The 11,723-nt window shown below is 41.9% G+C and overlaps 1 protein-coding gene across 1 annotated transcript; it reads left to right on the top strand.

Moving 5' to 3' along the window:
- The first annotated feature begins 970 nt into the window (after window positions 1–970).
- igf2 (insulin like growth factor 2) lies at window positions 971–9,327 on the top strand. Its single transcript, XM_023350367.1, has 4 exons — window positions 971–1,196; window positions 2,087–2,237; window positions 4,578–4,771; window positions 5,927–9,327. The coding sequence occupies exons 1-4, from the start codon at window positions 1,110–1,112 to the stop codon at window positions 6,170–6,172; spliced, it is 678 nt and encodes a 225-aa protein (XP_023206135.1). The 5' UTR covers window positions 971–1,109; the 3' UTR covers window positions 6,173–9,327.
- The last annotated feature ends 2,396 nt before the right edge of the window (window positions 9,328–11,723 follow it).

The raw sequence follows: 11,723 nt of genomic DNA, 5'->3' as shown, positions 1-11,723 counted from the left end.
ATGCGACATTGAATTTCAAATGCATCGGCACTCTGCAGGATTTTGTCCGGACACATCACCTACTGCCCGGTCGAGAGCGAAATCAGATCCTGGATCAGCAGTTCAGCAGCATTTGTTGCTGATTTCAAGCCGCGAGACAAACAAACGGAGCTTCGCGATCTGGACCAGTAGGTGTCAGTCTGACTTTGGAGATGTCTACCTTTTTTTTTTTTTTTTTTTGCCGAATAAGACACTTGCATGTGGATCCCCCCCCCCCCCCCCCCCCCCCCTTGTAGATTCTCATTTACAAAATGATGTGATCTGCCTTGTTATCTATAAAGTTTAAGATATTTTCTTTGCACTAAAGCGGCTCCGCTTGATGAGTTAAAATCCTGGGATCTTGTTTAAAGGAAACTTGACTTGTTTGCTCTCTTTAATACCACAAATTTGGATTCTTATTTATTTAGACTCCCCTATGGCTCCAATTGATTATTGTTTTAGAGTCACTGCTGCATCCTGCCTCTGAGCATCAGCATCAGGACGGTAAACCACAGTCCAATCTTCCACTTTCCACGGTCAGACCACCTTTGACTCCCCCCTATTTACTTTTATATGCACACCTGAGTCAGAGGACAGCCCGCAGACTCTGTGCACAATGATTCCACTCAATCTTAATCTTAATTACAGCAGGGCGGAGACATTGACATTTTTCTTGGAGTCGCAGGAATTACGAACTATTCTCGTTCAGTCTGCGCCCTGTGTAAACAGTGTGATTGTAGGTTACAGAGCGTAAACGCAGAAAATGCCAGTGGAAGAGTTCCAAATTTGGCGACTCTCGCTCTCTCCCTCTTGTTCTTCCCTCTTTTGCGAGTTTTTTTTTTTCTTTCCTGTAAGCACTTTTCCAACATCTCTGGGCCGTTTTTTTTTTATCAAGAGGAGGAGCGAGGACGAGGATGGGTGTAAGGGGCGTGTTTTAGTATATAATAGTTCTCCCGGAGAAGTTTTGCCTGTCGCCTGGTCTTTGGGACAGCCTCTCACACATCATCTCTATTATAGCCAAACCAACTGGGAAACTAACTCACCTGCAATATCGCCTACCAAAATAACTCCCCGCGACTTTGACTACTCTGATGCCATCTGACATGGAAACCCAGCAAAGATCCGGACACCACTCACTTTGCCACACCTGCCGGAGAACGGAGAGCTGCAGGATGAAGGTAACTGGAGCACAGATAGTTTCAGATCCCCCCCGTTTGAGTCTTGAGAGGGCTCAGGCTTGCGGGAAGAGTGGATATTTGTTGCGGATGGTGGGGTAGTGGGTGGGGGGCACATAGATGCTTGATGGCATCAGTTTTCTGCGTTTTGAGCAAGCGGGATTTCTTGATTTGCATGCAGCAGGAGAAAGTTCAGGATGCACAAACTACAAAGAGAGCACGGGTTTTTATGCCACGACAAAAAAGCCAAGAAACGAAAGCTTTGGTTTTAATCTCCCCTGACCTGGATGGTGCGCCGTTCGCCGGACACGGGCGAAAGAACAGCTGGTCGCCTTGCCAGCAGACAGGGGGCGGTAGGTCTGAGGGTCATTGAGCTCACTCCGGGGTGAGCAAGGGGAAATTATATGCTGAGTCTGTCTTTTTGGGATAGTTAACTATCGAGCAGCCGGCCTTGCAACTTTCTGGGATGTAGAGGGAGAGGGGGGGCGGGGGGGGGGGGGGTGAGTTGTGTAAGAGAGTGAAAGCTTAGAGATACGGGCGATATTTTTTTTCCTTTAGAATAAGCACTTCTTCCAGGTGCCAAACACATGACAGCAGCTGATAAAAATCGGGTACTTGGTGTTTGAGTGTGCTTACTTGATTTCATTTGACTCGCAGAGCAGACTTTTTTTTCCCCCACGAGTTACTAGGTCAGTGCGTAAAACAGCTTTTAAGACTTTAATCTCTTACATTACAAAACAAAACATCTGGCTATGATTTTAGTTTTCATATAATGTTTTTTTTATTATCATAATAACGGATCACAAATCTGGCAGTTGTCCACATCTTATGTCTTTATGCTTTAATGTATGTGTGTGTGTGTGTGTGTGTGTGTTTTTTTTTCACCATTGCAGGTCAAGAAGATGTGCTCGACCAGCCGTGCGTTGCTCTTTGCGCTGGCTCTCACGCTCTACGTTGTGGAAATGGCCTCGGCAGAGACGTTGTGTGGGGGAGAGCTGGTGGATGCGCTGCAGTTTGTCTGCGAAGACAGAGGCTTCTATTTCAGTAGGTTCTTTTTTTTCTTCTTTCCTTTTCTTCAGGGCTGTGCAAGTTCCTCCAAAAACGGCCGGCGAAAATGTTGGTTTGCCGACTTTTTTGTTTTGTTTTGTTTTTTTAATTTAATCCCCCCCCCCCCCCCCCCCCCCCCTCTCTCGCCCCTTCCCTACTCTCTCTGTTGTTTCACATCTGTTTGGATAGCTGAGACTGTCTGTGGCTGCGTGGTATGCGTGTTTGCTATTTTTCTTTCTCACGCACTGACGCCCATGCAACACAAACACACACAATCACACGCAAGTCCGTGCGCGCAAACAGCGTCAGAAAGAAAGAGAGACAGAAGGAGAGAGAGAGAGAAAGAGAGAGATTGCAGCCAGCTGTGCCTCTCCAGGTCTGCTCTGCTGAGTCTGCTCGTACAGCCTGCACCTCTCATTGCATATGAAAGGGCCGGGCGGGCGAGCTGCGGAGGAACATACACGACCCCGGCGACACAATGGGCTGCTTGTTTATCAGTAAAGTAATAGCACCCCAAGAGGCATTACCAGTCACCTCAGCACCACTATTCCCAAGCCAGGAGACCACACTGATGAGCTGCGCGGAGAGAAAAAAATGGAATCACACACACACGCACACACACACACACACACGCACCCATACGCACACACACACACGCACACACACACACACCCACACCCACACACACACACACCCATAGAGAAAGAGAGAGAGGGAGATTGCTAATGATCGTCAGAAAAGATCGTCAACGTGATTTGATCATTTCTGATTGTTGCTTCCATTGTATTGATGGTGGGGCTGGCTGAATGGCTTTATGAGGAGCATTGCCGTTAATCCTCACTAGGATAAGCTTCTGTTTGCTCTGTCGCCAATGCATGTGATGTACATAAGATCCACTGAGACAAACTGGATTCATTTAGGCATGGAATGTTAACATTTGCCACATGGCTGGTTTTTAGACCTACTCGTGCTAAAATAAAATAAAAATATTTAGAATTGCAGTTATAATAAAGCTATTTGTTGGCTGTTGCCAAAGTTTGGCTGGGATTTTTCACAGGTCGTGAATCAGACTGTAGGGTCTTAAGATTATCTTTAGAAATCAAAGTGAACAGCAAAATAGAGCCTATAAGCACCTCTAACACAAAAAGCGGATGTTGTAAATTGATACAAATAATGCATTAGTTGTCAGTGTCATTTGCATTGTATTATACTTCTGTTTCACTGGCTGACTGTTTAACCCTGCATACTGAATCTTATATTTGGGATCACAAATCTCTTCTACTGATTATTTGTGTGTCAGAAGCTGGAAAGCGTTGGGACCAGTCAAATGTAAAACTTTATTATTCTTATAAGGGCTTAATGCATATAATAAATCAATGATGGTATTCAAGTGCATATTTTGCCCTGTGAGGAGGAACACAAGTATAGCAAGCTCATAAAGGCTGGTTTGTTTAGTCAGGCTGTCTACTTAGGTATCCAGTCTGCAGTCTGCTGGTTAACATGCCCACTGCAGTTCCAAAATGGCATCCACTCTGTGTGAAACGGTACATACTTCCAAACATCACGATTTGATGTTGATTTAAGCAAGCTGACCATCAGTGTGCAGCTGTAAGCCGTGTTCTGACAGAAAGTTTTGGTAGTGTTAAGCCTGGCTCAGATTAAACCTGAAGTTTATGTTGATAATGATAAACAGTCCAGCCAGGCTAAGCTGTGCAGACTCTCATTTTGCCTTTGGACAAATGAGCAGAATCTTGAGTTTATCCCAAAACTTTACTCAGTCATTCCTCTTTCTCCCTGAATGACCAGCTCTTCCTGTAATCAAATCTAGCTGTCCTTCTTGTGAGATCTCTCCAGTTTAGTGAGGGCTGCCAGGCTTCAGACAAGGCCTTTATTGATCATGTGAAATGTTACTTTGTGCAACGCCCTCACCTTTACCAGCTAAGTGTTGCATCTTCTTCTGTTGTGTTTTTGCCATTCTTACTTTCTGTTTATCCCCATTCATTGACAATTTGACAAAGCAGAAACAAAAATATTAGATTATTCTGAAGTATTTTCTAGCACTATCTCTGATTTCTGGTTCCTTTGAACATGGTGTTTACTTGAAACACTTTCATTTTGGGATGCCCAGATATGCTTAATCAGATTATCCCTTACAACCAAAAATATTTGTTGCTGTTCGTCACAGATTTCCTTTTATCCTCTTTTCTCCAAGGTCTGCTGCAATTGTTGAAGTAATCCTGCAAAAACAACCCCAATTCGTTACCGGAGCCCATGTGTGTTTTTTTCAGGCCTCAACCTTCGTTGCCTTTCTTACATTCCTACTTTGTTTCTCCTCAGGTAGGCCAAACAGCAGGAATAGCAATCATCGGCGCCCCCAGAACCGTGGGATTGTAGAGGAGTGTTGTTTCCGTAGCTGTGACCTCAACCTACTGGAGCAATACTGTGCCAAACCAGCCAAGTCCGAGAGGGACGTGTCGTCCTCCTCTATGCAGAGCATGCCCGTCATGCCCATCATGCCTACACTAAAGCAGGTGGGTCCAGAAGCAGCAACAACGAAAACAAAAACACAAAGGCTTGTCCAGGTATCTTATCTGCCCTTCCATCTCACCTGAAACACAGAGTGCAGACTGAAATCTACACAAAAACAGGTTTATCTTGTTACGTTTGCATTGCTAAGCAGTTGCAAAGTGCTGACCATTGTGGAAAACATTAGCACAGTCACAGTACATTTTATTCTAGAGATCACATTGTCAATAATCTCATGGTTAAGTGCCTGAGTGCTGATCTGGAACAAAAACAGCGTGTTATGATTTTCAAAGAACAGCAAGCTGTCTAAAAATATTCCAATCCAAAAACACCTATTACGGCTCGAAGAGCTTTATTGGAATATACTTGAAACGTGGAATAGCTTAAAGACTCAACTCCTGAAGGCATCTTCAAGGCTATCTTAAAATGCTTAGTACTTAAGATATGCGAAGAAAAAGCATAAATTATGCAGCTTTAAGATGCGAATTCTCTCTTTGACGGGAACCAAAAACAGGCTGCTGGGGAATTAGTTTGGACATGTCTCCAGTTTGTCTCAGTGGGGAGAGTTGATGGGTACAGCCTGCTCCAAGGGCCAGCTGTTCTTGGGGCTATTGAGCAGCTCTGTAGTGAATGGGGAGGGGTGGTAAACACTCTTCAAGTGGCAGGACCAAAACAAGCTATTCACATGGAGCGCTGGCTACTCACGCATAAATCCCAGCTAGCTCAGCTGCCAGGGCTCCCACTTGTCTCAATCTCTGGTGCTCACAACAACACCTACAACTGTTTCTCAGCATTAGCATAGATGTTCTAAAATGAGCTTCCTTTGTTTGAATGATAGCATGCAGCTCACATGTATATGACGGAGAGTGACCGCCTTTCCTTTGTTACCGTATGCTAAAAAGCCCAAGCACTTATTGACAGTTTCTCTCACTTGAGGAAGCCAAAACAAGGGCAGGCTGGAGGCGAGGCGAGGTTGTTTTGACGTTCAGCTCCATAAGAATGACATTTGATTTCCATTTTAGCGGTCCAAACAATGACCGAATGTTTTCGGGTAATAAACAAGGCTTTCCTCCATTGTAACAAGCACTTGAGCAGTCATCTTATCTCCACTAATGAACTGACTTCCTCCTCTCCCTTTTTCCTCCTGCACGCCACAATAGGAAGCTGCAAGGAAGCCGCATGTGACCATGAAGTATCCCAAATCTGGCTATGAGTTGTGGGATAAGAACGCGGCCCGGCGGCTCCGGAGGGGTGTCCCTGCCATCCTGAGGGCCAAAAAGTTTCGGAGGCAGGCAGAAAAGATTAAAGCCAAGGAGCAGGCCATCTTCCACCGGTCCTTGATCAACCTTCCCAGCAAACTGCCCCCGGTGTTGCACACCACGGACAACTTTGTCAACCACAAGTGAGCCCGCTGCCAGCCCTTTTGCACAGACAAGAGTATGAGGGTGACAAAAAAAGACTAGGGGATTATAGCTTTGTCTCTGACGTCATTTCTGTGGCAGTCCTCTTTGACCTCCCCTGCCCTGTCCGGGCCCACCAGTCCCTCCCCACTGCTCTTGTCCAGTACGTCTTGAACCCCTGGCCCTTTCCTAATGCCCTCGAACACCCTTCCACCTAAACCTCAGCCACCCTCCTCTGGCATACGAACATGCCTTCACAATCTTCCTGCCCCCTCTTCGCTCCCCTCCTCTTTCAGTCACCGATACAAAAGGAACAAACACAAGAGTTGAACAGAACTCTAACAATTCAGCTGAATGCAATTCAGGTGGATCCCCGAGCAAAAAGAGAAGTAAAAGGCAAGGGGAGGGAGAAGGAAGATGAAAGAGATCTCTGTTTGCAAGTGTCAAGAGGACACCTATCATAATGGGTTTTTTTCCTTTTCTTATCCCGGTGGAAGACAACTGAAAGTGAAGAACGACTTGCATGAAAGAATCCATTCCACATCATTTTTTTTTATTTTTCCTGAGGCAAAAGAAAACCTCTCTTAGTTCTTTTTTTTCTCTATTAGTTTGCACCTCTTCCTATAAAGGGACTTCCACACTGTAAGGAATTATTTTGCAAAATTAGATTCCTGTTCCAGCACCTTTTTTGATCACAAACAAAAAGCAGAAAAGAGTCTGCAGAATTGCACATTGCCACGGATTACGTCAAAGTAAAGAAAAAAAAGGCACTATTTTTTTATGAACAATGAACGTGTAGCTTAAAAAATAAATGTCATGGTGCTAGCTTTGGGAATGGACTCAAAGAAGAGGTTGAAAGCATGTTTTTGTTTTCCTTTTTTTGAATGAATATTAAACTTTCCGTTTTAAGGAAAGTGTGACTTTAAAATAAAGAAAGGAAAATAAAGGATATGGGGGAGCTCCTGGCAGTGGCGCTGTCAAAAAGGGGGGAAGAGTCACTGAGGAAAAAAAACGGGCTGTGTTGGCATCTCGGCTCATGGCGAGTTCTAGTGGCTGCTCATTATTAGTTCGCCAGCATTCGCAGCATGGAGAGGTGGCCCCAGACTCGGTTCTTGGTTCTCCTGTCCCTCTGACGCTGCTGGACAACATGGAGCACAACCTTGGACACACGTGGGACACCGTGGACCCTCTGGACTATAGCTGTGAGACAGTACTTCCTGTTTGCCATGCTTTTGCAGACTGCTTCCACAGGAACTGACACGGCATGGACAAAGAACAAAGTGGGATGATAATAATAATGGTTATATTTTATTTTGTCTTTTTTCATATCAATGTCTCATTGAAAAAAAAAAAAAGGAAAACCCTGTTCAGTTTCTGGTACCGTGACATTCCTGTTTTTCCAAGTTAGGCATTTTAAATTTTTTTGGTTTGTTTTCATGGTTATTGTTATTATATCATTTTACAGTTTAAAAGAAAGGCACAAAATGTTAATTCAAAGGGAAAAAAACAGCAATATTGTCAACTAACATTTTTATTTTATATCAGTAGTATTCACCTGCTTTTGCCTGAAAACAAATACTTGAAAATACAGTATATATATCTATGTATGTATAAATGCATATAAGGATATATATAGATATATAAATAGAAATATAATTAGTTTCCAGGGATGTTATTTTCCTTTTAGTCTGAGCTGTATCTTGCATAATGAGCCGCCAAGCTTTTGTGTTTCTTTTTTTTTTTGTTTGTTGAAATACAAATAAGGGCACTGTATAAAGGCATTATTTATTTTGTTATAAAATATATTTGAAGAAAATTGGTCCAAATAATATACGTAGCACTGATGCTCAACTGACAGATTTATTTTGTATGATCTCTGTTTTTCCAATTGGAGTTGTAAGGCTTTTTTGTAGATGCTTTGTACCAAAAATAATGTCATTTTCTTTTTTTTTTTCCTCATTTTGAAGTAGTTACCATAAATTAATTTTTTTTTTTTTAACAGCAGCATATAGCGTGGATTGATTTAGGCGTAACGTTTCACAGAAATAGGCACATATACTCTTAAATAGGACGGTCGGCATGGATTTCCAGAAGCGTCTGTGTGGGAGCTTCTTCCTTTTTTCCCCCGATTATTGGTTAATGTTGATTGTAAATCAAACCCACTATGTTTTTGAAGCCACTTTAGTATTGATGACCAGATGTAATTAAATGGGAAAGACATCCAATGATCTTGTGAGGACCGTCTTTTTGGTTTAACTTACATGTGACTCAGAGAAGTCATTGTATTGATGCCCTGATGATGTCACGGTGATGAAAGCAACAAATGAGTGTGAACTAGAGGACACTGTCTGTCAAATAGAAATTCTCTGTCTGTCTGTCTGTCTGTCTGTCTATGTCATTTTCTCCATGGCGTTGGAACGTGTTGGGTTACATTCACTCCTCATAATCCCACTAATGCATCCATTATGCATTCGATGAAGGGCTATCACTCTGAAGCATTTCTGATGCATTCAGGCTAAGATGTTGAGATGCTGCTGAGTTAAAGTAATAATCTCCTTCTTGTTGCTACCCTTATCTGGTCATGATGCCGCTTTCCTCTGTTGACAAACCACTGACGGGGGCCACGTTAGTAACAAAAATAAGTAAACGACATATATTTGTGCTACAATAGTTTTCACCTCCTCTCCTCGTCTGGGTCAAACGGCCCGCCTTGGAATTGAGACTAAATGGATGCTCGCCATAAAGTACTGTGGCGTAGAGTGGAGAGAACACTTTACGTCTTATTTCTGTTTGAGAGATCTGAGTGTCTGATTATATTTTACTTCAGTTGTGCAACAAAAGCAGGCAGTGCAATTATAATAAATGTTATATTATTATTATTATATTTTATATTTTTCCTGCTAGGACTGCATTCATTCACTATTGTAATGTTCAAACAGGCTACTCTAGTGTTGTTATGAATGGCGTGAAAGACAACCACTTCTTCTTTTCGCTGAATATGAAGAGATGACTCACAGAGCGAAGGCAACATTTGTCTGTCAGTAGCTCATTCAAGCCTGTGTATTTTATTGATTTAATCTCTGCACGCTAGATCGTCCGAAATGCACAATTCATGTACTTTCATTTTTAATATCAATAAAAAAAACATTTTATCAAACATACTTGTGGCTAAAGAATTTACTATGTGTTTTTTTTTTTTCATGTTTGATGTGTGTTTTCAGCTTGAAGTTTGTGGTGAGCCTCAGGGGAACTTCTGAGATATTTTTATATCGCTTAAGACTTTGAGCACTGTTTAAATGATTTGTTACATTTTGAGATGTCACAAAGAATCTCCGGCTGGTTTAAGCTCATCTTTTTTCCCTCCTCTCCTTGTTTTCGTTTAGTCATCTGCCTGCCTGCGCAGCTGCTTGTCTGTTCCTGTCTGTCTGTCACTTATTCCTTAAATCAGCACCCACAAAATTTCAAGTAGGATGCCCACAACTCCTCTGTTATTCCTTCTCTGCATGCATCCCCTAAATCGAACCCATTGTTTTTTGGAGTGTCTGACACGCCCGTCCATCCTCTATTGTGTGTCTTCCAGTGCCAGGCAGCTTAGTTTAGCAACTGGTAGTTCTGAAATTATCACATGCATTCTGAAAACAGCACATCTTTTCATTAGTGAATATGGAGCCACACACCCTCTCGTGGGATATCTGTTACTAGGCAGATTTTCAGACTTAACGCATTCGAGGGACTGAGGTTATCTCAAGTTTGCCACAGTTCATGGGAGATTTTCATTCTAAGTTTTAGCTTGGCTCAAAAAAGTTTGGACTTAGCACCCAGAAATGCAAGAATCTATCTTTCGTCTAGCCATAAAGTAAGGTTTTTGTCTTGCAGTGATGAGATGCACGTGTTCTCGCTGGCAAAGTGGAGAGGCATGTTTGGCTATCGTTGCAGGAGCTCATGTTCTGTGTTTTATGGTCATAAATTGCTCTATTAAATCACCTTTGAGACAGGACAGATGGTGCACGTTCGCACACATCAGGTACATACCAAGCATTTGTATGTGATCATATAAAAATTTCCATCAATTTACTCTCTAAGCAAATGAATGCAGTTTTTTTTTTTCATTCATGTGGTTTGATTGATGAATGAAGTATTGGCACTGACTGTTTAATAAGTAAATTTTATTGACTGTGTGCTTTAGAGGAAAATAAAAAGGCACACGTTGAATCAACAAGAAACAGAAATTTGTTTGCTCAGCTGAAATATATTGAGTTCTGGAAGTATTGATTTTATTTATCTATGCAGAGAAAACGTAATTCTTTAAAAGTAAAACCAATAGGTGTTTTTTTCTTTCAGGTGAATGTGTGTGTGCCTCTTCTAGCACTCTCATTTTGTAAGGCCCTTTTGCCCCACAAATGCTACCCAGTGAGAACCCAATACTCCGTATGGGGTCTCATATCAAGAAGTGCTGTTTTTGGGTTGGAGGTTAGGACTAATATTTTAACTGATTTTATTTTAGAATTAGGCATATACTGGGAATGGTTAGGTTTGGGTTAGGGTCAGTCTTATCCTCTAGAAATGAATGAAAAATGAATGGAAGTCAATAGAGCCCTTGTGAAGATAGAAAGATATAACACTTGTGTGTGTATTCTGGAAAACCTGCTCCCTGCAGATGCCTAGAGTGACTCTAAATTGTAAAGATACGATCAATTTCCTTTCATGACAGGAATGGCATGACATAAATCAACCTGAAACAAGCCAAGCTGTCAGCGCCGGTGAAGCTGGTGACGTGTTTTGGTGGCATAGCTTCAAAGAGGTGATTAAAATATAGAGAAGTTATGAATCTAGCAGATGTGCAAACATCCCAAAGGAACTGGGTGTGTGGTATGCATGCACATAAAAGAAGTGCATTTTTGACAAAGTCAAGATACATCTGAGGCCAGGATTGTGAAGGCACCAGAAATGAGCAAACATTAGGAAGATGCCAAGGGGCATCTCCAGAACGTTCTATGTGAGGTGGCTAGATGGGGCGTGAGGCACTAAAAAGGCTGGGAAAAGCCACAGTGATAAATAATTTTAATTGGCAGATGTTCAAATTTAGCTAAATAAATAAAGCTTGCATCATAATTCTGAAACAACCTAACATTCTGTTTTGAAGTACAAATATACTATCAAATTAGATTTGACATGTTACAACTAAGCTGCCTTACACAGGCTTCTTGTTGCTTGTAAGGGCTCTATTGACTTCCATTCATTTTTCATTCATTTCTAGAGGATAAGACTGACCCTAACCCAAACCTAACCATTCCCAGTATATGCCTAACTCTAAAATAAAATCAGTTAAACCAAATTATGGCTCAAGAGGATCGTTTTACCTTAGCTTTTAGGGATCATTATTAGTTGCATTATTGTTGTTTTTATGTGTTCTAATTCATTCATAATGTTTCAATGTCCTTAGTAGGACATTGAAAGCTCTCTATGGACTTGGGCCAATTTACATTATGAACTTTCATTGTAATTATAGTTCATACACTTCAGAACATAAAAGTGATTTTGTACAATTTACAAAATA

Source organism: Xiphophorus maculatus, chromosome 2 (genome assembly GCF_002775205.1).
Source record: "Xiphophorus maculatus strain JP 163 A chromosome 2, X_maculatus-5.0-male, whole genome shotgun sequence".
Lineage (NCBI taxonomy): Eukaryota > Metazoa > Chordata > Actinopteri > Cyprinodontiformes > Poeciliidae > Xiphophorus > Xiphophorus maculatus.
This window is presented reverse-complemented; position numbering and strand designations above follow the sequence as displayed.